We start from the raw sequence: 26800 nt of genomic DNA, 5'->3' as shown, positions 1-26800 counted from the left end.
CATGATGGTTAAATATACAACAATCTTAAGGCTTCTTACACTTCCAGCCCCACCACCCACAAAGAGGGTGAAGCTGAAAGAGAGCTGCACCTTCACATTTAGTCTAGCGACAGCTACAGCCTAGAAAGTTATCCAGGTGCCATGGTGATGGGGGCACTGTGTAAGAATAAGGATGGAGGTCTATTATACATAGAAAGCATTCAAGCCATTAATCCATACATGGCAAACAGTGTTACTGAGACAAGGACAAGGTTGCTTGACCTCAAGAGCGATCGGTCCCATCTGCATGGTGTTACTTTCAGATATACTTATTTTGGAAGGATTGGAGAGAGAAGAAGAATATGACTGCATGTGTGTGTTGAGGAAAGAGTGGGTGGAGGGGCGTGTATTGATCCAAACAACTATGCAAGTAAAAATAACCCATAACCCACCATATGACTGACAGCAAATAAATCACTGCACGATGCGACATGGAAGCACAGAAGCCCATCACCCTGTGGCACAACAACATAGCACAATCTCTACATCATAGTTATCCTGCTTGAAATGTATATTACATCCATCACTGTGGTATCTAGGCACTACTGCCATGCAAATTATTGTGACATCACAAATCCAATACTGTAACTTTATTACAGGATTAAGCAGAAGGAGAAAATAAGCCATGAACAGCCGGCTGAACCTAAGCCAAACACTGTAGGACTCAAGCATTCCTACTTGATACTCACTCTACAAATGGATCAAGGAAATCAGAAGACTAGATGGCACCAGAGCTGCTTCACCACAACCATCTCAGTCACTTCCTTCAAAACAGGCAACTCTCAAGACAAGATGGCAATTAGCCAGGATTAGGTGGAGCTGCAGCCTTGTGGATGTGTGATGTCAGCATACAGATGACAAATTGCGGTGCCCAGGATGCCACAATGAGGATATCCTAGAAGCCAACACCTACACTCTACAGTGATGGACCTCATAGATTAGACAGACAGATACATTAGATCAGTGGCTCTCAACCCTTCCAGACTACTGTACCCCTTTCAGTAGTCTGATTTATCTTACATACCCCCATATTACACCTCATTTTAAAACGACTTGCTTACAAAATCAGACATAAAATACAAGTCTCACTGCACACTAGTACTGAAAAATTGCTCATTTTCTCACTTTTACCAAATAATTATACAATTAATCAACTGGAATATAAATATTGTACTTAAATTTCAGTGTACAGTATATGTATGAAATTTTAGTTTGTGCTGACTATGATAGTGCTTTTTATGTACCCTATTGTAAAACTAGGCAAATATCTACATGGTTTGATGTACCCCCTGGAAGATCTCTGCATACGCCCAGGGGTACACATATCTCTGGTTAAGAACCACTGCATTAGACAGATGGACCGATGGTTAGATCGCACATACAAATTATACAGTCCATGAACAAAATACCAGGAACTTCATGTGTACAATTTAGAAATGCTTTGAGATTGAGTATTTAGTGTTCAGTTTAATTTATAATGGCTGACTGGTTCACATGTATGAAATTTACGGAGCTGAGCAAGTTACTCTAGATGGCAAACCTTTTATCCCCAACAGCCCCAATGAAAATTAATCAATCATGATAAAAAGCTGATTGCTTAGTTCAAGCACAGAAAATAACACAAAAACTGTTGTCCTTGGGGTTCTGGCTCCTACGTTATATGATACTCATCTGAAACTTCCTTTCGGCTGTAAAAAAGAAAAGCAAGCCTCGAAACGTAAAAATGTCAAGTCAAAGTGCAGCTTTGTAAATCAATGCAAAGGCTGATCTTTAAATAATATGCTTTGGATGATCTACAGTAATAGCAATTAAGGGAGGCTGCTCTGAGAAAATGAGAACATGGCCATAAAAATCAGAGAGTAGCATGGAAAACAAGACCAAAGTGCAGCATGACATAGTCTTGCAATTATTTGTGTGGATCACAAGCAAAACAAAAAACAAAATCACTCCTCTCAAACTCCTCCAAATCTCTGATGGCAGACATATCATCAGGACTCAGAGTGATGTAGCTGCCCCCCGTTAGTAACCTTGAGATATCTTCCCTAAAAAATCTATCATCAGGACAGAACAGGAGAACTGTGCACTTTAAGTCAATAGGTGATCTGGGTTTGGACAAACAAGGAGAGACATGAGTACAAAGTGCCAATTCCCGGTTATTAGAAATCCCACCATAATCCATAAAAAATCTAGAAAGGCTGGAGGCATGAATGAGCGAGTCAATGTCATGGTGACATGCTGATGTCCTTCAGTTCAACCCTGTGCTGTACTTTTAAAAGTCTATGTGCTTATAGGGAACAAGGTCATTCCACTTCAATGAAGGAGAGAAATTTCAGATCAGTACTTTCAGTGCTGAATAATCAAGACAAATAAACCAAGAAAAGTGCCAGCCATTAGAGGTCCTGCATCTACAAAGAGGTAGATGTTATTGTATGCTATAACATACATGTGCATGGATCTGTTTATATCTGAGACCTACAGTAAGTGTTGTATTCATTTTAAAAAAAATGAATTAATAGTGGTAAAAAGGATCATTGTGAAGAAAGAAACAGTCAGTTGAAATATCAGAGGGGTAGCCGTGTTAGTCTGGATCTGTAAAAGCAGCAAAGAGTCCTGTGGCACCTCATAGACTAACAGACATTTTGGAGCATTAGCTTTTGTGGGTGAATACCCACTTCATATGCATCCGATGAAGTGGGTATTCACCCACGAAAGCTTATGCTCCAAAATGTCTGTTAGTCTACAAGGTGCCACAGGACTCAGTTGAAATAATCACCCCAATTCTAATGAGAATATATATGTTATATATATTATTGTCCCACAAGGAGTGTCAGTGATATGAATAATTCCCATTTCACAGAGAAGGAAGATATAAGCATTTGTGTTTATTTTTAAAGCCAGGGATGGAGAAGTTTGATTCTTCCCATCACCAATGAAAATCTGATTTACTAGATCCAGAGGAATTTCAGATCTTTTTCAGTGGAGGAATTATATTGTATTCAGCCTGAAAAATGAGCAGCTTTCTCTAACGTATTGTTATTTCCATGGCACTGGTGCATACTTCTCTAGGACTGTATATGCCCCATCCCATATCATGTTACCTATCTGGTCTTTTTCAATGTTTTAGTTTTTTTATTTTTTTTTTAAATCTAAAAACATGAGAGGTTGTTTCAGTGAAAGCATGGGTGAAGCATTCAGACATCTGGACAAACATAGCATCCAGGGAAACACCTCGCCCTCCTCCCCACCACCTTTCAAATTAGCACAGCTCCTCTTGACTGGTATTTTGCTTTGCTTATGTGCACAAAATTCCCACTGATGGCAACTGTCACTCTGCACATGCTTAAGAGCAAAAATAATTAGAGTCAAGATCTACTGTGAAGATATGAGAGGAGGTTTTTGGCTCCCCATCCTCAATCTGTAAATAATGTGCTGCCATTATTACAAACACCTTGCAAAATAATTAGATGAATAATGATAGTGAAAAATACATTAACTGCCTTTGCTGTTACTAGAAATATGAAAAATCTGGGAGCCTCACAATATACTGGGTTAAATGCATTGGTCTTCCACCTACTTACCACAAATTACAAGTGAGATGAGTTTGATATTCTCACTTTACTCTTTATTCAATAAATATTTCTGTTGTGTTTGGGGAAAAGCCAGATAATGTATTCACATTATATGATGATGATAATGATGAAATATTTTGCATTCCAACAGTAACTAAGGAGGATGTTAAACAGCAGCTACTAAGGTGAGGCATCTTTAAATGAGCAGGTCTGGATAACATGCTTCCAAGAGTTTTAGAAGAGTTTGCCTAAGAACTCTGTGGACCACTAATGTTGATTTTTATTAAGTCTTGGAACACAGGGTGAAGTTCTAGAGCTCCAGAAGAAAGCTAATGTGCCAATACTTAAAAAGGATCAATGGGATCACTAAAGTAATTACAGGACTGTCTGCCTGATTTCAAACCTAGGCTAAACAATGGAATGACTGCAAAAAGAAGGTAATACAAGTAATGCAATTTAACATGGAAAATACATCTTGTCAAACTACCTTAATATCATTTTTGATAACAAATGTGGTTGGTAAAGGTAACAGTGTTGATGTAACACACTTCTGTAAGTCATTTGACTCAGTACCACAACACATTTTGATTAATAAACTATGATGAAAAATCTACACGGCACATAGTAAATGGGTTAAAAACTAGTTAACTGATATGTTTCAAAATGTAATTGTAAACAGGGAATCATCACTGAGTGGGTGTGAGACTAGTGGGATCCTGCAGGGATTGGTTCTTGGCCCTACACTATTAAAAAAAATGTATGAATGACCTGGAAGAAAACAAACTCATCATTGATAAAGTTTGCAGTTGACAAAGAGATTGGGAAAGTGGTAAACAATGAAGAGGACAAGTCACTGACACAGAACGATCTGAATCCCTTGTTAAACCTGCTGCAGTAAAACAATCTGTTTCAATACGGTCAAATGTAAGGGTCATACATCTAGGAATAAAGAATGTAGGCCATGCTGACAGAATGGGGGACTCTGACTTTGGAAGCTGTGACTGAAAAAGACTCAGGGTAAGGGTGGATAATCAGCTGACTGTGACCTCCCAGGGCCATGCTGTGGCCAAAAGGGATAACGTGATCCTTGTATGTATAAATGGGAACATCAAATAGGAATGGGGAGGTTATATTAGCTCTGTATTTGGCACTGGGGCAAATGCTATTGGAATACTATGTCCAGCTCTAGTGTCAGGAATGATTAAAGGACTTGAAAACATGCTTTATAATGGGAAATGCAAGGAGTTCAATCTAATTATCTTATCAAAGAGAAAGTTTAGGGGTGATTTGATCACAGTCTATAAAAACCTACAAGGGGAACAGAAATTTGATATGAGAGGGTGTCATAAACAGATAGCTAAGGGTTAATGTCTCTTTCACCTGAAGCACCTGACCAGAGGACCAATCAGGAAACTGGATTTTTTCAACTTTGGGTGGAGGGAATTGAGTGTCTGTGTCTTTGTTTTCTGGCTGCCTGCCTTCTCTGAGCTTTGGAAAAGTAGTTTCTTTTTTCTAGTCTTCTGTTTCCAAGTGTAAGGACAAAAAGATCAGATAGTAAGTTATATGGTTTCTTTTCTTTGGTATTTGCATGAATATAAGTGCTGGAGTGCTTTGATTTGTATTCTTTTTGAATAAGGCTGTTTATTCAATATTCTTTTAAGCAATTAACCCTGTGTTGTATCATCTAAATACAGAGAGAACATTTGTACTTATTTTTCTTTCTTTTTATATAAAGCTTTCTTTTAAGACCTGTTGGAGTTTTCTTTACTTCAGGGAAATTGAGTCTGTACTCACCAGGGAATTGGTGGGAGGAAGAAATCAGGGGAGATCTGTGTGTGTTGAAGTGGCTAGCCTGATTTTGCATTCCCTCTGGGTGAAGAGGAAAGTACTTTTGTTTCCAGGATTGGGAACAGAGAGGGAGATTCACTCTGTTTGGATTCACAGAGCTTGTGTCTGTGTATCTCTCCAGGAGCACCTGGAGGGGGGAAGGGAAAAAGAATTATTTCCCTTTGTTGTGAGACTCAAGGGATTTGGGTCTTGGGGTCCCCAGGGAAGGTTTTTCAGAGGGACCAGAGTGCCCCAAAACACTCTAATTTTTTGGGTGGTGGCAGCAGGTACCAGGTCCAAGCTGGTAACTAAGCTTGGAGGTTTTCATGCTAACCCCCATATTTTGGACGCTAAGGTCCAGATCTGGGACTAAGGTTATTACATGAGTAGCAGCGGTGGGAGATAGACAGAATCCAGAAGCCAGTAGAAATATTGTATTTTTCTTTTCTCTGCTAAGGGCTTTTTAGCAGAGAGAAGCAGTTGGTTTTAAAAGGGAACCAGAGAGAAAAATTTTTTTTTTTCTGCTCTCTCTGGCAGTTTGTGGCTTGCATGTTAAGCAGAAGTCGTTAAGGACTATTAACAGTCTTTTGTCACACAATAGCACTCCCATTGAGAGTCATACCAGCACTATATGAATGCAAATAAAGTGGTTTTTCAGGTTTACTTGACATTGAAGATTAGCTAGAGAGAGAAAAGGAAAAAAGCACTGTTGCTAGGCAGACTTCAGGAGGCAACAGAGAACCTGCAGTTCAGAAGATAAACACCGGAGGGCACCCCAACACAAGAAAACAGGAACCATGTCTACCAAGACAAAAATGGAGGCCGAGGAACAAATCAAAGAAGCTGAACACAGGCGACAACTGGAAAAAAGACAAAAAGAGGTGGAGCTGAAAGAAAAGGAAGAAAGCATCAAACTGGCAGCCTACCAAAGAGAACAGGCAGCCAAAGAGGCAGCACACAAAAGAAAACTAGAAGAAGAAGAGGTGGCCCACCGAAGGAAACAAGCAGAAGACGAGGCAGCCCACAGAAAACAGATAGAACTCCAGAGGGAAGCCCACCAACAGGCCATGGAATTAGAAAAGGCTAAGCAACAGACTCCAGCCAACCCTAACAACCCGGCGCCAATTATTGCTCCACAGCACAGGAAATTTCCCACCTACAAGGCAGGTGATGACACCGAGGCCTTCTTGGAAAATTTTGAAAGAGCCTGTCTTGGGTACAGCATTCCCGAAGACCAGTACATGGTAAAATTGAGGTCACAGCTCAGTGGACCTTTAGCAGAGGTGGCAGCTGAAATGCCTAAGCACCAAATGAATGACTATAAACTTTTTCTAACCAAGGCCAGATACAGGATGGGGATAACCCCAGATCATGCCCGTCGGCGTTTCAGAAACCAAAAGTGGAAACCAGAGGAGTCATTTCCCAAACACGCCTACTACATTGCAAAAAACTATGAGGCCTGGCTAACAGGAAACAACATTCAAACCTTGGAAGAACTGAACCTCCTCATACAAATGGAGCAGTTCTTGGATGGTGTTCCTAAAGACATCACGCGGTACATACAAAATGAAAACCCCAAAAATATCGCTGAGGCGGGGGAGATTAAAGCCAAATGGATGGAACTGGCAAAAAGCAAAAAAGCTACTGTCAAGGGGAACGATTACCCCAGGGGGCACACAGACCATAAACCCTACAACCGAGGACAGCCAAAGACCCCACATACCACCCAAGTAAAGCCACAGATACCCTACCCTTCAACCTCACCAGTCTCCAGTAACTCACCTCGGCCCAGTGACCCATCAAATGGAAGATGCTTTAAGTGTAATGAACTGGGACATATCAAGGCCAACTGTCCCAAAAACACCATGCAAGTGCAATTCATTACACCACCATCACACCAAAGATCCCCAGGCCCGGATGCCTCTCAAATACCCTTGGAGCAAAGGGAAAATTTGAGAGTGGGCGAAAAAAAGGTTACTGCGTGGAAAGACACGGGGGCACAAGTGTCAGCTATCCACCAATCCTTCGTTGACCCCAAATTCATCAACCCAAAGGCCAAAGTTACAATTTACCCCTTCATGTCACAAGCTGTAGACTTGCCTACAGCTCAACTGCCTGTCCAGTACAAAGGCTGGTCAGGAATGTGAACTTTTGCAGTCTATAACAATTATCCTATCCCCATGCTACTGGGGGAAGACTTGGCCAACCAGGTAAGGCGGGCCAAGAGAGTGGGAATGGTTACACGTAGCCAAACCAGGCAAGCTTCCAGACCCATTCCTGCTCCTAAGCCGTCCACAGAGGCCCCGTCTGTGTTACCAGAGACCCAGACAGAGGTAGTGGACCCGGATTCCATGCCTACCACTAAAACAGCCACAGCATCTCCAGTCCCAGGCCCGAAACTGGAACAGCAACCAGCACCAGCAAGTGCAACCACATCTTCAAACTCAACGCCAGAGGGCGCCAGCGAGCCAAAACTGGCAGAAGCAAAAGACAGCCATACCCAAAAGGCTCAGCCAGAGCCTGAAATACCCTCAGGTGCACCAGCGGAGAGCGGTTCACCAGCAACGGAAACAACCCCATCACATACATCGCTTCCAGAGGGACCAAGCCCAAGTCCACAGTCTAAAAAAAAACTGGTGACCCCAGCCTCAAGGAAACAGTTCCAGACTGAGCAAAAAGCAGATGACAGCCTTCAGAAAGCTTGGGCGGCGGCACAAAGCACCCCACCGCCTCTCAGCTCTTCTAATCGATCCCGGTTTGTTATAAACCAAGGACTTTTATACAAAAAAATTCTTTCTGGTGGACACCGGAAAAAATGGCAGCCGCAAAAACAGTTGGTGGTTCCAACTAAGTACCGGGAGAAGCTCTTAAGCTTAGCCCATAATCTGTGTGTGTTGAAGTGGCTAGCCTGATTTTGCATTCCCTCTGGGTGAAGAGGAAAGTACTTTTGTTTCCAGGATTGGGAACAGAGAGGGAGATTCACTCTGTTTGGATTCACAGAGCTTGTGTCTGTGTATCTCTCCAGGAGCACCTGGAGGGGGGAAGGGAAAAAAAATTATTTCCCTTTGTTGTGAGACTCAAGGGATTTGGGTCTTGGGGTCCCCAGGGAAGGTTTTTCAGAGGGACCAGAGTGCCCCAAAACACTCTAATTTTTTGGGTGGTGGCAGCAGGTACCAGGTCCAAGCTGGTAACTAAGCTTGGAGGTTTTCATGCTAACCCCCATATTTTGGACGCTAAGGTCCAGATCTGGGACTAAGGTTATTACAGAGGGCTCTTCAATATAGCAGACAAAGATATAAGAGGATCCAATGGCTGGAAGTTGAAACTAGATAAATTCAGATAAGAAAAAAGATGCAAATTTTAAACATTGACGGTAACTGACTATTGAAACAGCTTACCCAGGGTTGTGATGGATTCTCCATCACTGGACATTTTAAAACCAAGACTGGATATTTTTCTAAAAGATATGCTCTAGTTCCACCACACCTATTGGACTTGCAGCAGGAATTAATTCAGGGAAGTCCTGTGGCCTCTGTTATACAGGAGGTCAGATTAGATGATCACAATGGGTCCTTCTGGCTTTAATATGTAAAACTCAAGCACGTCTGCCACATTTCAGTCTCTGGTAAGGAGGAAATCCAGACTGGAATAACAGGGGGTGCTACAAGTCAGGAATGAGGTGCATGGGCAGACCTGTGGCCTGGGAAGCCAAGACCAGAATAGCAGTGGGTTCTACAGGCTGCGATTACAGTCCACTATCAGTGTGTGTGTAGTCTATACATATAGAACAACGTGTGTGCGCTTTAGGTCAGGACTATAGTGTACTGGAAGCCCCTATTTAGGCAATGCCCTTGACTAGAGTGTCAGAAAGTTTTGCAAGTCAGGACTAAAATGGACTGACAAAATTATAAGGACCTAAGAAAATAAGAACAATCAGACCAATGGTCCATCCAGCCCAGTATCCTGTCTTCTGACAGTGGCTGGGTGCTTCAGAGGGAATGAACAGAACATGTAATCATCATGTGATCCATCCCGTCATCCACTCCCAGCTTCTGGCAGTCAGAGACCAGGGACATTCAGAACATATGGGGTTGCATCCCTGACCATCTTGACTAATAGCCATTGATGGACCTATCCTCCATGAACTTATCTAGTTCTTTTTTGAACCCTGTTATACTTTTGGTTTTCACAGCATCCCCTGGCAATGAGTTCCTTAGGTTGACTGTGCATTATGTGAAGAAATATATCCTTTTGTTTGTTTTAAATCTGCTGCCTATTAATTTCACTGGGTGACCCCTGGTTCTTGTGTTATGTGAAGGGGTAAATAACACCTCCTTATTCACTTTCTCCATACCATTCCCAATTGTATAGACCTCTATCATATCCTCCCCTTGGTCGTTTCTTTTCCAAGCTGATAAATCCCCATCTTTTAAATCTTTCCTTATATGGAAACTGTTCCATACCCTTACTCATTTTTGTTGCCCTTCGCTGTACCTTTTCCAATTCTAATACATCTTTTTTGAGATGGGGCAATCAGAACTGCATGCAGTATTCTAGGTGTAGGCATTGCATGGATATATATAGTGTCATTATGACATTTTCTGTCTTATTATCTATCACTTTCCTAATGGCTCCAAACATTTTGTTTGCTTTTTTGATTGCTACTGCGCATTGAGTGGATGTTTTCAGAGAACTATCCACAGTGACTCCAAGATCTCTTTCTTTAGTGGTAACAGCTAATTTAGACCCCATCATTTTTTATTCATAGTTTGGGGATTATGTTTTCCAATATGCATTACTTTGCATTTATAAACACTGAATTTCATCTGCTATTTTGTTGCCAAGCCACCCAGTTTTGTGAAATCCCTTTGGAACTCTTTGCAGTCAGCTTTGGACTTAACTATCTTGAGTAATTTTGTATTGTCTGCAAATGTTGCCACCTCACTGTTTATCCTTCTTTCTGGATCATTTATGAATATGTTGAATAGTACTGGTCCCAGTACAGACCCCTGGGGGACACTACTATTTACCTCTCTCCATTCTGAAAACTCAGCATTTATTCTTACCCATTGTTTCCTGTTACTGATCCATGAGAGGATCTTCCCTCTTATCCTATGACTGCCTACTTTGCTTAAAAGCCTTTGATGAGGGACTTCGTCCAAGGCTTTCTGAAAGTCCAAGTACACTAAATCTACTGAATATCCCTTGTCCACATGTTTGTTGACACCATCAAAGAATTTGAATAGATTGGTGCATGACCAAAATGGGAAGAGGGCTGTGTAAGGTTCATTAGCAGAGACATTTGGTTGCTTACAAGTGGAACAGAAGGGTTACTGCAGGTCAGGATTGAGATGCATCAGCACAGCTGCATAGGTGTTCAGGTCTGCAATAACAAGGGAGACTCTAGGGCAGGAGTGATGTGCATTGGGGACTCTTGCTGAAAAGTTAGAAGCATCACCAAGTGCTATAACTACTTCACTTCTTCCATTGTCCCCCTTTTTTTGGTTTGATGGTATGGGTCATGAGAAGATCCTTTTTAATGGATTTCAGCTCTCATGTCAGAGTGAACTAAATCAATAATGAAGGCTTCAGAACTGCAATTCTGTGCCAAAGCAGAGAAAGTTTTAAATAAGACATTTGCTTGGTCTCCTCCTTATAGCACTATAAATACTCAAAGCTGCAGGTTCACTGGTCACACATAGCTCTCTACCCAGAAGTGACTGGTGATTAATAAACAGTTAATACGAACTGTTTGACCCTGGAAGCATTCTTGAATGCTTTGTCTTTCTACTGGGGGGAAAAATAGCAGTGCGTGAATTCACAGCATACATGGCTTTAGAATTACTTTTAAACCAGCATTAAAAACAAATGTAAAACAGACGAGGCAGAACAGGTCAGGGTGACCTGGAGAGTGAAAACTACGCCCCATCGTTAGCAGCATTAATTGTCAGTCTGTCCTATGTGAGAACGTAGCAATGATGTATGGCTGCTTTTATTCAAGGAAACTTCACTATGAATCTTTAAGTAAAAAGAAAAAGAGCTTAAAAATAAATAAAAGCATGTTAGCTTTTGCAAACATAGCAAACGGCTGCTCTGTTGGTCAAGGGCTTAGCGCTCTGCACTGTAGTGCTGGAGATCCTGGTTTGATTCCTTGTCTCTGTCCTTCCCAGGCTGGCAAGGGCCAGAAGTAATACATACAGTGCACTGTTGAACAGCGACCCCTCTGGCCAATTAAGGAAGTGCAGATCAGTTCCCAAAGGAGTCCCACTCTAGCATTCCTTATTCCAAAGATGGCTATGATGAGCCTCCAAGGGATATATGTATTGATCCTGAACTATTATAATCAATGGGAGTTTTGCCATTAACTTCAGTGACAGTCAGGGCTATAAGGCAGGAAGAAATGCGAGCCTTCAGAATGTAATGGAGTCCCTCCCAAGCACATCCTTTACACCTCCTGGTAGGAGATGTCAAAATACCAGGGAGGGAGAGGAATTATTTAAGCTCAGCACCAACAAGGACAGAACAACAAATGGCTATAAACTGGCCATCAGGAAGTTTTGGTTGGCCATGTCCAGCAGGTTAGCCATGTTCAGCCGTAAAAAAATTATTGTTCAAACATCACGACCCATCAGGGGTGTGTAAGGTTTTCTTTCATGATGCATTTCTGCTTTGAAACGTGCTCCAAATGGTGTCTTCTTAACTTTGCTGATCTGCTCCCCATATGAATTCAGTCACATTTGCTCACTTTGCTGGCTAAATCTTTCTCTGGTGGGTCTTACTTCTGTTAGCCCTTCATATTCAACTAAACTCTGGAGGAACAAGCAGCATTCCATTCTGAACTGTATGCTATCAACTGAAATTGATAGTGAAGTTCTGACTACGAAATGTTCCTTGTTGCCAAAGAGCAAGCAGGAAAAAACCTCAGCTTGACTCACAGGCACCAAAGTGAGTTTCCAGAGTTGGAAGACACTAAAAACAACTCCCTCGTCTTCTACTTGTAAAAGAGCAAATCTGATCTGGACTCACAGAGACAAAAAAAGAGAGCCCCACTATTCCATTTTTACAATCACATTTTAGGAGCAGAACTGAGCTTTGAATGACAAATTCAAAACAACTGAATGTTCCGAACAGCTCACTGAGGTATGTTTTCACCTTACAAGGATTGTTGGTTTTTCTTATATCAGGTGAGGCAGAACCCATCCATTTTTACTTCTTGCACTTTGGGTCTCTCCTACATCTTGCTCATACAGTGATGCTTGATTGTGAAAGAGAGTCATGGTCTATTGGACATATTAATCTATGAAAGAGGCAGCTCTCAGGTTATGTAGCCTGCCTCTCCCCGACCTGGCACAGTGTGATTGAACAGCTAGCCAGACCTTGTGCGCTAATCCAGCAGTGAGTGAGCATGAGAGTGAGAGAGCATGTTTACGTTTGGCAATTTATTTTCCCTACTTCTTGTCTGGAAGGAATGGATGGTGGGGGTTGGGCTGATTGCTTGCCTCTGACCTTCCCCTCATTGTGTTATTACCATTTTTTCAAATGCACTATTTGCTGGTGTAAACGCGGAAGGGTCAGGCAGGGCACTTGCTGCTCTACTGAGTGTGTGTGCATGATGGGGAGAGGGGAGTGGTTAGAATATTCTTGGAGATAGCGAAAAAAACTAATCTAAATCATTGCTCCCCAGAGACCAACAAAACTGAGCCTTTTCACTGACAAGTTCCTTGACTATTTCACAGCAGCCTAACAATCCCCATCATATATTATCCAGCTCAGCAACGGAAAACATTGTGAAATTAACGTGTTTATGTAGCTAACAATCATTAATGAAGGCTCCCACACCTCATTTTGTGCTGTGTTTAATGCTGCCAGTCTCTTTCATTTTCATTATATTATACCATAGGTAGCCTAACTGACAACTCCCTTGCTCTGGCTGTTAGATGTTCCATCAGCCCAGTTTTCAGGGTATTTTCTGCCCCCTGCTCACATCAAATATACATCAAACCTCAGACTTTGAAAGTTTGGGTTCGAGTTGGTTTTGACAAAGCTGCATCGTATGTTTTTCATCTTTTATTCTTCTACGGTAGTTAGTCTGGAGACCTGGCAAAAATGACTTTCAAAGATGGACCTTACACTGCATAGACTTCCAGTTAGTCAAAAAGACAGAACCAGATATTCATTTACACTAGGCCTTTTACATCACTCGGGCAGTGTAAAGTCACCCGAAAGTGGGAGTGAGTGGTGTAAAGGTGCTTTGGTGTAACTGAAAATCTGCCCCCACAGTTTTTATTAAATTTCCCTGGATTAACAAGAGTTTAAATTAAGGGAAGAAATGTTTCTTGAAACGCAAACAAAAGGTTCAGTAAATCTCAGAACTTAAAATAAAACATTCCAGATGTTTCATGAAACTAAATATCACCTGGGTTCCCACCAGGCCCATTTACTCATTTACTGGTTACTAACCGGTACACTGACTCTGTTAACTGGCTACATGATCAACATGAGCTACTCCAAATACCGATGTAGCCTCCCCATATGGTGCCTGCAGGTAGAACCAAAAAATTAAGTGATTAGTGTAACAACACAGCCTTGAAGAGATATATTAACTACCAACTCAGCAATCAGAGCAGACAGGGCCAAACGGTGTTTAACGTTGTGTCAGCTGGTAGTGGGCAACCTTTACTGGAACCAGAAGGATAATCATGACCAGCTAACTGGACGTTAAACACAATGGCCCTTGCCTACTGACTGCTGAACTGTGTTAACATCAATCTAATTTTCTAGTGATGACAAGCCCTAAGGCTATTCTCATAACTAGAGCATAAAATAGAAAAGCCCATCCTGCAGGTCACAGTGGAAGATAAGGCATGTTTTGTCTCCAAAAATCTGTTGTCACATGCTCCAGAACTTTCATATGACAGAAAAGGCAGAGGAAACAGGACTTCTCTCTCTCTCTCTTCCTGGTATTTACTGAGCACCAATAATATCTAGTTGCTGAGGCTCTCTCTTCCTCTATGTTCACAGAGATATGTTTATCTCAAGTCGCATGTGTTTCAGAGCTTTCAGATACTTTTATCTGGTGCATCTTTTCCTGGCATTCCCAACTGCTCTCAGGGAATATCTGGGCAAAAACCTGAGGTTCAAGGTTCTTGGAATTGCCCAAGCAGTTAATGAAAGCACCTTAAAATCCCAGGAAGACAATGCCAGAAAGGCCTTTATTAATATAGACAGTAAAATGGCATTAGGACTCAAATACAATGGGGAACACAGAGCTGCCAACCAATCAGAAAGCTTCAGCAGCTGATCCAGTGAATGGACAAGCCTGACTTACCTTCCCCCTGCAACTTATAAACCCATTTGTAAGATACTTCTCAAATGGTCAAAATGGCAGATTTGTTGGCCTCATGCCCTAAACCACCACCCAGCGGGGTTTAAATTGACCCAGAAATGGCTTGTCTATTGCGATTCGTTCCTTCATTAAACGATAGCTGCTTGCACACTACAAGAGGAGCATGGTGACCTGGAAACAAGCCAACTGCAGCAAAAGAAGCCTTCATATTTCCTGTGATGCTCCCAGTTAGTTACGGAGCCTCAGCTTGAGTTTTAAAAACATCTGCCTAATACAGTGTCTCCTCTGTGATATTCTAAGGACATTTTTGTTGGCCTCGCTGAGCTGCACATTTCAGTGCACTTAGAAGTTTTTGCGGAGATTTGTAGTACTTGCTGTGCTGCTAACTCACATAGCTGGTATGGCAGGTGACACTTGGATCCAGCATGGCCCCCTCTGAAGTGCTAACAACCCAATGGAACATCAGGAATGCCAGGGTGACACACTGGAGCTGGTGCTCACCTGGGAGAGTGGACTGTAGCCACTCTGACCCCCTTTTCTTCTGATCTAATGTTTCCACCAGCCCACACAGGGAAAATAAGAAGGTGTTCTGTTCTAGGAAAGAGGTGTGTGCTCAGCTCGAGGTAACTAACATGGAGTAAATTCCTAGTAAAGACAAGGCAGTTTGTAGCTTTCAGGAGGGTGAGCCAGTCAAGTTAGGATACATTTACACGGAAAAAAAAGAAAGAAAGAAAAAAAAAAAGGCCAGTGGTAGCAAGTCTCAGAGCCTGCGTCAACCGACTCAGGCTCATACTATGGACTAAAAATAGCAACAGAGATGTTCCTGCTCAGACTGCATCTCAGAGCCCTGGCTCCAGCCCAAGCGAGAATGTCTACACTGCTATTTTTAGCCCCATAGAGTGAGACCAGTGTGCCTGAGTCAGCTGACCTGGGCTCTGAGACACACAGCCATGTAGACATACCCTTAGAGACCATAGCGGAGTCTAGGGCTTACCTTGACCTGCTAACTCTGCTGAAAGCTACAAACTGCCTTGTTTTCACTAGAATTTTACCTTGTGTTAGCTAACTTGAAATAAGACCATACCCTTTTTTCCCCTAGTGAACACAAAAGCTTAAAGGCTCGCAAAGAAAGCCGCTGATGTGGACAGAGAGCTCTACAACTCTGTGACTTTTAATTAACTTCAGGCCTTTCCACAAATGTTCAAGTGAAATGTGATGATGCAGCCACAGGGGAAGCCAGGGTTCAAGCTGTTTATTGAAAAACAAACCTTCGCTCTCCCCTTATTGACCAAGTGATGATGTCAAGCACAGATCAGAGAACCAGTAACATGGGAGTTCTCAACTAGCTCTGACTCAGCCTTATTGTGAGACCCTTCATTTCTCTATGCCTGTTTTCCTACCTGTAAAATCAGAATGCTACTACCTCCATGGCCAAGGCACAGGACGTACAGTGTAACAGCAGTGCTGGTATAGCTGTGCCCTTGTAATGCGTTAGTGAAGACGCTCCTATGCTGATGGAAAAGCTTCTCTCATCGGCATAGTTAATCCACTTCCCTGAGAGGTAGTAGCTGTGTTGACAGGAGAAACTCTACCACCAGCATAGTGCAGTCTACACATGATGGGGGGTATGGCTAAGTCTGTACAACTATGTTGCTCAGGGGTGTAGATTTTTCACACCCCTAAGGACTGTAGTTATTCCAATATAGGCCTGTAGTGTAGATCTGTTGAACGTGTTTATAAAGCACTCTGAAGATGAAAAGGACTAAGCTTTATTGCTCTCTATATGGGATTAATCCATATCCATCATGTTGCAGAAAATAAACACAATCGACAAGCAATGCATTTGACACCTCAAATGAAAGCATTAATGACACAATTCCGCAACAGCTGGATTCAGCAACACCAATGTGACTCAGCTCCAGTGGGATTAAGGAAAAGCCAATATTTTAGTGACTCATTCTTTTATTTTCCAGACAAATACATAACTAATAACAAGGTGCAAGCACCACAATTACGGCTCACACATAACTATCATCTCACCCGGATGGTTATTTTAAAGAAGGAGGAAAGGTCACTAATTAGCTAGAGCTTCTCAGGATTCAAAGGGATTTTAGGAAGGCACATTAGGGAGTCAGCAAAGTAGTTGGAGAATTATACAACTGCAAAGGGGAGAGCTGTGAAATGAGAAAGAATTAAATTGGAGCCTAGAGTCCTTCCATATTTACTGCACCTTTTAAAGGATCAGTCCACTTAAAAGACCAGAGCTATTAAATTATCACAACCCATGCATGTCAAACCACTTCACACCCAGACAAACAATAAAATGCCCATATTATGAATAGCTTTTAAAAGACCAGGAGATAAAAAATGTTTTGGCATAGAAAGGTTAAACGGCAGTAGTGGAAAAGTCCCTCCAAGAGAAGTCTGTGAAAATATTTCCTGTTATTCAAAGGCAACCACAGTACAACTTCAGCACAGTGCACTAGGGATGGGGAAGGCCCTTTTGGGGAAGACTGAACTTGGTCAATTAGTGAGAACAAATGCAACAGAAAAACAAGAGCGAGGGGTCTGCAATTACAAGCTGCAATAACAATAATTGACTTTGACAATATGTAAGTGTTATGATAACTTCTATAATCCACAAGCGTGGGCTGCAGAAATTTTGGGGAAAACAATGAAAGCTCAGTAATACAAGATATGGCACTCTTCTGTTAAATCTTTGTCAGAGGTGGGGAGAGAGAGAACCATTACTGGTGTGGGTTACAGAGTGTGGGGACTGGCAAAGCACGGATTAAAGAGGCCCTACTGCCCCGCTTTATAAAACAAGTGAGTCCTCTTAACCTGTTGCCTGCCATGACATGGGACTACTTGTTATCTTAGGGCTGCATGCTACTCCCAATGGGCCAGATGGGCCTAGGTGATGTCAATGGCATGTATCCCACACATCAGAGATCCTGCAGGGGTAACTGGAAGAAGAGATCTGTAAGAAGAGTGCATTATGTCCATAATACGCTTATCAGTTAATTGCAAGAATTTAATACAGGGCAATGTACAGTCTCTATAGTCAGAGGTGCCAATAGCTTAATCTAGGGAGAGATCTAAAAAAGCGCCACAGGTGTGCATTCCATATATAAATCATACAGGTGCATATGAAAGCATCAAAGAGTGCTACCAAGCTCACACTACCTCCCAGGGTCATCCCTGCTTCGTAGCACTTTCGCAGGCGACAGGAAGGGCAGTTTTTTCTTCTGAATTTATCAATGGTGCAGTCATTCCGGCTGGCACACAGGTATTTCTGTTTACCTAGAGACATTAAAGAAAAAGCAGATGGACAATGGATCCTGCATTTCCACAGATCAGTCAGAAGGTACTGTACAATCAGGACAAGCTCTCATGTTTTTCCATAGCATCGCTGTATGGACCTGACGCTGTTCCCACTGAACTCAATAAGAGTTTTGGAAAATTCACATTCCTAGTTTCGTTTTGTGTGGGTCTTCTAAAAATAATCTAGTTTTCAGAGCACTGCAGCTCATTTTGGAGGCTGAAAGCCACTGCATAAGAAGGATGCATATTAAACAGAAAGGATACCATTTTGAGCAAGAAAGGGCTCCTAGCACTGACAGTTTCTGCAGGACATTCCTGATCTGAAATGGTCTTTCCTGCATCTGGCAAGCAGATTGCTGGGATGTTGTGGCAACAGCAATACAGTTTGGGGGCCAGCACGATGTAACGTTACGAGATCCAAATGCCATATTGTCTTGATGAAACATCTCTGATCTGGAGAATGAAATCTGAAAATGGAAACCCAAGAGGGCAGTGCAAATACCTCCCATTAGCCATCCCAATAGGGCCTTGGGAACTGTGATCATTCCTCCACATAAAGGAGAGCTGCTGGAAAGACAAACACCATCTGTATCTCCATTAGGACACTGGACAGATGGAGCAGCTTTCTGATAAAATCTAAATCAGATTGGCGTGGACCCCATCTCCTCCCAGTGGAGCAGTGATGCTTTCTGTTAACTTGCTATTGAGAATTCTAAACAGGATTCTTCACTTACTATGTTAGCAATCTTTGTTGCTAGATATGGGAATTTTTTACGGGAATTGGCCAGCAGCAAAATATATATGTAAACTGATTTTGCTGTACTAAAACAGCCCCTTTCTTTGGGTGTCCCGCCTGAAGATACATGACATCAGGTATTTGTCTAAAGGCCCACTTTCAATGCTATCTTTTAGACTGTAAGCTCTTTGGATGACAGAGAGTCTGTATTTTGTCTTGTGCAGAATGTCATTAGCAATCAGCAAATTTATAAGAATAAAAAAGAAAGTAACCAAAAGATAACCAAAGAACTGGGACAGAATGAGGCAACAGCCGTGCATCTCCTGTGTTATTTCCTCAGCCTCTGTGAAATATTGTGGTCACAGGAAGGTGAAATGATCTGGCTAGGTCTCCTCCCTGCAGCCTTAGGTTGAGTTAACAGTTATACCACATTCCTGTGGATCCTCAGCACCACCAACACACCAAACATTTGCCACTTCCATTTTTTCCATTAATTCTTTATTGCTATGGGGTTCGGTGCATATGAAGACATGTAGCTGACTCAGCCTAGATGTGTTGTGAGCCTGCTGATTTTCAGTGACAGAATTATCAGCATCGCCCACATGGTAGACTTTGCATTTAAACAGCACATTTAAAACTAGACTGAACACAACACTAGGAAACAGACTGTGCAGAACAAACCTGTGCTAACTGGGGATGACCTGAATGAGATCTAACAGGTCTTTCCATCTCTAATCACTGTGTGCCAAATGCTGCTTGAGAGAGGGCTGCAGAATTTGTCTCTCAAGTCTATTCTTGACTCTTAGTAAAATGGCCTGTCTATAAAAGTATGTGAAACAGGTGATAGGAAACACACTGTAGGACTACAAAGATACTTCTTAGAGACAGGGCCGCCCAGAGGATTCAGGGGGCCTGGGACAAAGCAATTTCGGGAGACGTTTCCATAAAAAAAAGTTGCAATACTATAGAAGACTATATTCTTGTGGGGGCCCCTGCGGGGCCCGGGGCAAATTGCCCCACTTGCCATCCCCTCCCCCAGGCAGCCCTGCTTGGAGATAGCAATGAACTATCAACAAGCAAGAGAGACTCAGTATAAGCAAACTGCCCCACACTCAAAACAGCTTGCTCTCACTCCTCTGGTACTTTGTGGTATCTACACTATATAGTGTCATGTACCTTTTCATTCCCACAGCTCCAACATTCTGCATTCTCATTGGAGCATTAGGATATCCAAATTATATCACTTAAAGCCAATAAAATTCCTTTGATATAAATGCACGTCTCTATTCTATGGATTGTGGAATACGTCCCCAGGCACTGCCTGTCCCTACATATTTATCCTTCTGCTTACAGTGCATTTTATATCAGAAATGATTTATTCTACCCACTTACTTTAACCTGCCCTTCAGACTATGAGCTATAGCTACTAATCTTGAGACTGAGGGCTGGATTCTGTGGGCAACATGTCAGGAAAGTAACTGCTCAGTGATGCAAAGTTCTCCCACATCCCTATGGGCTGAATATGTTGTTTATGCAGCATAATGCAGTATTTTTAACTGAACCCATCTTCTAACTGGCCTTGCTTAATGTGGGATTTCCTGTGAAGCAGTGAGTTTATGAACACCTGCAGAGAGCTGAGAGGCCACTATTTATTGTCATTTATAGCTAGCATCTTAAAAGCACTATTCTTCGAATTCAGAGGGAAGGAAAGGAGTTGTAAATCGTAATATTTAACCTGCTTCTACCTTATCAGCCTTGATGTCTCAATTTCAAGACACACCAAGAATTAACTTTCCCTCAGTTGCAACATATTATCTATTGCTTCACTTTTTGCTTTCTTGTCAAGTCTAGATACATTTAGTAGATCAAGATTTACCCAATGCACTTCAGACTCCGAGCACCCAAACCCGGATTAGCCTCAACAAAGGAAGAAGCCATACACCCAATGTAATCTGATGTTGTGGAGTCATGGAAAATTGTACCTGTCCAAATTCTACCTATACTGACTGGTTTTCCCTGAAATCCCACAAACTTTGGCTTTCAGTACTGCTCAAGGAGCCAACCTTTCGATCCATCTAAATAAGTCTAACCTAACAGCTTTATCAAAGGATTCACTTTTGTTCAGGGCCATCCCTAGCTATTTAGGTGCCCTATGCAGCCCCCCCACGGGGGGGGTGTACGGGGGAGAGCGGAGGCGGGAGGCCTGGTCCCAGGCCTCCGTGGGGGATTGGAGGGTGGGAGCTGGCTACTTCCTGAAGGAAGTGGAGTGACCCAGCCCCAGCCTGCTCTGCTCCCCTGGCTCCCAGGCTTTAGAGAGGGAGGAGGGAGACCGCCCCCCAGCACTCACTGGCGGCGCAGCTGGGAGTCAGGGAATCAGAGTAGGCTGGGGCCAGGTAGCTCTACGTACCGGTGAGGGCAGGCCCGACCGCTTCTGGAGTCCTCAGTGGAGTGGGGGCGGGGCTGGGGTGGGAAGAGGTGGGTCGGGGTGGAGCAGGGGCGGGGGCCCTGGAGAAGAGCCGGAGCAGGGGCTGGAGCAGCACACAGCTGCACAGGGCACAGGAAATTTGGCGTATTTTGCATATGGGTAAGGACGGCCCTGCTTTTATTGCACTGAATGAAAAAAAACAACAACAAAACTTCAGTATATTGGTATTTCTTCACAAGAAAAGCCCCAAAATGGCCAGGCTAGTTTGTTAGTGCATGAGTGTGGGGGTGTCACACAACAGGTTCCGACACCTCTGGTTTCATCAGCAACCTTCAAATTCCAAGAGCACCTTGCAGTCAATTACTTGCCTGCTGTGTCCTAGGTGACTGCTGAGCTCACACTAAAGCTTGGTCTACACTACGCGTTTAAACCGAATTTAGCAGTGTTAAACCGATTTAAGCCTGCACCCGTCCACACAACGAGGCCCTTTATATCGATATAAAGGGTTCTTTAAATCGATTTCTGTACTCCTCCTCGATGAGAGGAGTAGCGCTGAAATCGGTATTGCCATGTCGGATTAGGGTTAGTGTGGCCGTAAATCGACGGTATTAGCCTCCGGGCAGTATCCCACAATGCACCACTGTGACCACTCTGGAAAGCAATCTGAATTCGGATGCACTGCCCAGGTAGACAGGAAAATCCCCGCGAACTTTTGAATTGCATTTCCTGTTTGCCCAGCGTGGAGCTCTGATCAGCATGAGTGGCTGTGCAGTCCCAAATCCCAAAAGAGCTCCAGCATGGACTGTACGGGAGATACTGGATCTGATCGATGTATGGGGAGACAAATCTGTTCTATCAGAGCTCTGTTACAGAAGACGAAATGACAAAGCATTTGAAAAAATCTCCAGGCTATGTTAGACAGAGGCCACAGCAGGGACTCAGCACAGTGCTGCGTGACAAGTGTAACGGAAAGCCAAAGAATCAAGCGGACCCTTGTGGAGGGAAGGAGGGAGAACTGAGGACTCCAGCTATCCCACAGTCCCTGCAATCTCCAAAAAGCATTTGCATTCTTGGCTGAGCTCCCAATGCCTGTAGGGTCAAAAACATTGTCCGGGGTGGTTCAGTGTATATCTCGTCAATTTACCCCCCTATGCCCCCCATGAAAGAAAAGGGAAAAAATCATTTCTTGCCATTTTTCAGTGTCACCCTATGTCTACTGGATGCTGCTGGTAGATGCAGTGCTGCGGCACTGAACAGCAGCATCCCCTTCCCTTCCTTTCCTGATGACAGATGGTGCAAAATGGTGGAAAACCATCATCATCCCGTGAGTGCTCCTGGCTGGCCTCAGTGAGGTCAGCCGGGGGCACCTGGGTAAAAATGGGAATGACTCTGTCATTCCTGACAGACAGCACAAAATGCTTGGTAATCATCCTCATCATAGCAGCTGGAGCCTGAGCTCCATCAGCCCTCCCCTCCTTTCGTGTCTAAAGAAAAGATTCTGTACTCCCTGGACTATCATACCAGTGGGAGGCAGCCTCCCTCTCATTTTATCTTGCTAAAAAGTCAGTGTTTCTTATTCCTGCATTCTTTATTACTTCATCACACAAATCGGGGAACATTGCAACGGTAGGCCAGGAGGGTTGGGAGAGGAGGGAAGCAACAGGTGGGGTTGTTGCAAGGGCACCTTCTAGAATGGCATGCAGCTCATCATTTCTATGGGATCTCTGGGGCTCTGACATGGAGCGGCTGTGCTGTCTGGCTCTCTTGTAGATTTGCCCCATATTCTAGGCAGCATTGACTCTATTTTTAGATAAAACATAAAGAAGGGAATGACCTGGGGAGTCACTCTCATTTTTGTCCATGTGCCCCCGGTCGACCTCAGCGAGGCCAGCCAGGAGCACCCATGACAGCAGCAGAAGGTACAAAATTGATAACCATCATCATCAATTTCCAATTGCAAACAGTACAAAATGATTGATAACCGTCATCTCATTGCCAATTTACAATGGCAGACGGTGCAATAGGGATGGTAACCATCTCTGCTACCTTGCAAAGGCAAATGAATGCTGCTGTGTAGCACTGCAGTACTGCCTCTGTCAGCAGCATCCAGTACACACACGGTGACAGTGACAAAAGGCAAAACGGGCTCCATGGTTGCCATGCTATGGCATCTGGTGGATTCTCTGCAGCTTGAGGTCTTCAAACCACAATTTGAAGACTTCAATAACTCGGACATAGGTTAGGGGTTTGTTATAGAAGTGGATGGGTAGGGTTCTGTGGCCTACTTTGTGCAGGGGGTCGGACTAGATGATCACATTGGTCCCTTCTGACCCTGGAGTCTATGAGTCTATAATCCAGGGGAAAAAGGGCGTGAAATGATTGTCTGCCGTTGCTTTCACAGAGGAAGGATTGAGTGACAACATTTACCCAGAATCACCCGCAACACTGTTTTTGCACCATCATGCACTGGGATCTCAACCCAGAATTCCAATGGGTGGGGGCGACTGCGGGAACTATGGGATAGCTACGGGATAGCTATCCACAGTGCAATGCTCCAGAAATCGACGCTAGCCTCGGTACATGGACACGCACCATCGAATTAATGTGCTTAGTGTGGCCGCATGTACTCGACTTTATATAATCTGTTTTACAAAACCGGTTTATGTAAAATTGGAATAATCCCGTAGTGGAGACGTACCCTAAGAATTCTCAGTCTTCTTCCCACCTCCTGAGCCTCCTCCTAACATTATACAACTGTACTCTTTGTCTGACATTGTTGACCTCCATCAGCAAAATCACACCAACAACCTGTAATCAAGGCATCATGTAAGAGTCATGATGAGGCTTTCTGTTATAATAATAATCATCTCTCTCATGATGCCTGGCATGAGGCTATAGCACAGGGTTGAAAACTACAGTTAAGCTCCTTGTAGCTGCCTTTATTAGCACCTGGTTATAACACCCCATGTGCTTGGGTACCAAGAATGGAAACATAATGAGTCTGGAGTGCATTACTACAGCATGTGAGATATCACTCAATCCTTTTAACACCACAAACTTTCATCAGCTCCCCCTCTCATCTCCCCATTTCTCTCTCTCTTGCCCATCAATCAGCTTTAAGGACATGTTAAAAAAAAAACCACAGAAGCAGAGACCATGCAAAACCCCAAAGAACTCCAGTACTAACCTCTTTCTAGCAATTAACTGAGAAGGCTGGATAACATACAGCCTCAGTAGAAAATGGGTTAGTTAGCATTATATGTGTGTGAGAGAGATAAGGGCACCAGGCGCTGAGTCCATGCTCTCTTTGCTGGACCTGCTTGTAAGTGGGAATCCAACAAGAATGGAAGCTTCGCTTCCCAAGGCATTGAAGTGGGGAGTAACAGAACAGCCCCTGTGGACATCTTACTCTCTTCCCTGCGACATTCATTTTCAACTGTACAATTCCTTTCCCATGGTGAAGCGGGGCACACAGGACTCCCTTGGAACTCACCAATATTACCATAGGCAGAAAGAAAGGTGGAACTGAGAGCGGCAGGAACCACATGACAGATATTCATGGCCAACTCAGAACTTCCTAGCTGCGTTTGCCAAAGGTGGCTCACAAACTGGGACGTCCCTTGGAGGAGTTGCCTGAGGGCAGCTCCATCTAAAGCACTATCTGGCTCCACCTCTTCACAGTTTGGCTCCTGTTCCTTCCCTATCTCATTTCCCTAGTCTCAACTACAGTGTCTTTGCTAAAATAACAGCTCAGCTCAAAACCTTAGAAAAGCCAAGTGCCGTTCCCAAGAGGGACATTAGCAAAGAAATACAACAAGATAACTGCTCAAGACATACAAGGACATTCCAGGGTCAAATATATCACTATCAGAACTTTCTGAGGCTAACCAGACACAACCACAGCACTAACCCCTTTCTTTAATCCAAACACATGAATAGCATCCGAGGCAGTTTTTTCTATTACAAGTGCTCTTGCTTTCCTCACATAGCATCGGTGGGACTCTGCGTGTATGTGTGAGGTAATACCACTGGGGGAGGTAGGAGGGCTCAGGGGACTGGAAGCGGAATACAGAGCTTTCTACCCCCAGGCCACCTGCAGTCTGTTGATGTTTCAGTGGTCTACTTGAAATGAATCAGTGTTATCAACCCAGTCCCTTAGGGGAATAGGTTCACTTCAAAATATATTAACATCACCAGCTGTCACTGATGTTCACTCTTTGTTGGTGCATGCCGTAAAAAGGCCAAAACATGAAAGGGTCTTGAAGACTGAACAATCTACTCCACCTAGAAGTGGGAGCTCTCTGTCTCTCATCTAACTATATAATTATATACAACTGTGCATGTTTTAAAATGCAACTCTGCTACAGTATGTCTTCCTGCCACTGGGTTTAAGTGGACCTATGGCCTCTGAATCTCAAGTCAGTTGTTGATCTAGTGGTCAGGAGCTAGTGCTTTCACTGTGACAGCTGGGTTCAGTTCAGGGAAGGCTCTCCCTTTTTTCCTTGGATTGTAAAACTCTCTGTGGCTGTCTTTTTGTTATATATGTGTCATAACGGAGCTGTGGTTTCTTTACTACTAAACAAATAATAGGGATAATTGTTCACACACCTGTCTTTTACTTTTTCACTGGGAGAATAAGCTGCCTGTGTCACTTTGGCCTTCTGACCATTTTTTTAATTTACTGGGGCAGCCTAGACTTCTCACACCTCGGAGTGCCAGGAGCTAAGATTATTGCTTATACTGTGAGCTCAGACAGTGGGAGAGAGACCACGTTGCATGTCATCATCTCAGCCTAGTTAAAAGCAAACCTAGCTGAACTGACTACTGTCCAGTCCTCCTTGGCTGGATGGAGGATGGCCATAACTGAGATATTATGTATTTACTTGTGGATCTTATAGATTATGGATGCCAACCTGGGGAATCGCCTGTGTGTGTACAACTAATATTCTAACAGAACTTGTGTTTTCCCACCCCTACCAGTAGTGATGAAACAGAAGTACAATAATTGATGACAGACATGAATCTCTGGATATTCTAACAAATTTATTTGGGCATAAGCTTTCATGGGTTACAGCCCACTTCATCGGATGCATCCGATGAAGTGGGCTGTAACCCATGAAAGCTTATGCCCAAATAAATTTGTTAGAATATCCAGAGATTCATGTCTGTCATCAATTATTGTACTTCTGTTTCATCACTACTGGTAGGGGTGGGAAAACACAAGTTCTGTTAGAATATTAGTTGTACACACACAGGCGATTCCCCAGGTTGGCATCCATAATCTATAAGATCCACAAGTAAATACATAATATCTCAGTTATGGCCATCCTCCATCCAGCCAAGGAGGACTGGACAGTAGTCCAGATGCATCCGATGAAGTGGGCCGTAGCCCACGAAAGCTTATGCTCAGATAAATTTGTTAGTCTCTAAGGTGCCACAAATACTCCTGTTCTTTTTGCGGATACAGACTAACACGGCTGCTACTCTGAAATCTGGATATTCTGATTATAGATCTTATATGTGGGGATGGTACT

General features: G+C 43.2%; 1 protein-coding gene across 3 annotated transcripts in view; it reads right to left on the bottom strand.

Moving 5' to 3' along the window:
• AR (androgen receptor) overlaps positions 1-26800 on the bottom strand; it is a 121469-nt gene that overhangs the window by 22474 nt on the left and 72195 nt on the right. Inside the window, exon 3 of one of the 3 annotated variants that reach the window (XM_050964638.1) lies at positions 17965-18084. The exons of 1 other annotated variant lie outside the window; for it this stretch is intronic. In XM_050964638.1, the coding sequence (XP_050820595.1) occupies positions 17965-18084 (120 nt within the window). The remainder of the gene's footprint in view (positions 1-17964; positions 18085-26800) is intronic. One more of the 3 variants, XM_050964639.1, reaches the window with a different exon arrangement.

The sequence above is a fragment of the Gopherus flavomarginatus genome, chromosome 8, assembly GCF_025201925.1.
Source record: "Gopherus flavomarginatus isolate rGopFla2 chromosome 8, rGopFla2.mat.asm, whole genome shotgun sequence".
In the NCBI taxonomy this organism is placed as follows: domain Eukaryota; kingdom Metazoa; phylum Chordata; order Testudines; family Testudinidae; genus Gopherus; species Gopherus flavomarginatus.
This window is presented reverse-complemented; position numbering and strand designations above follow the sequence as displayed.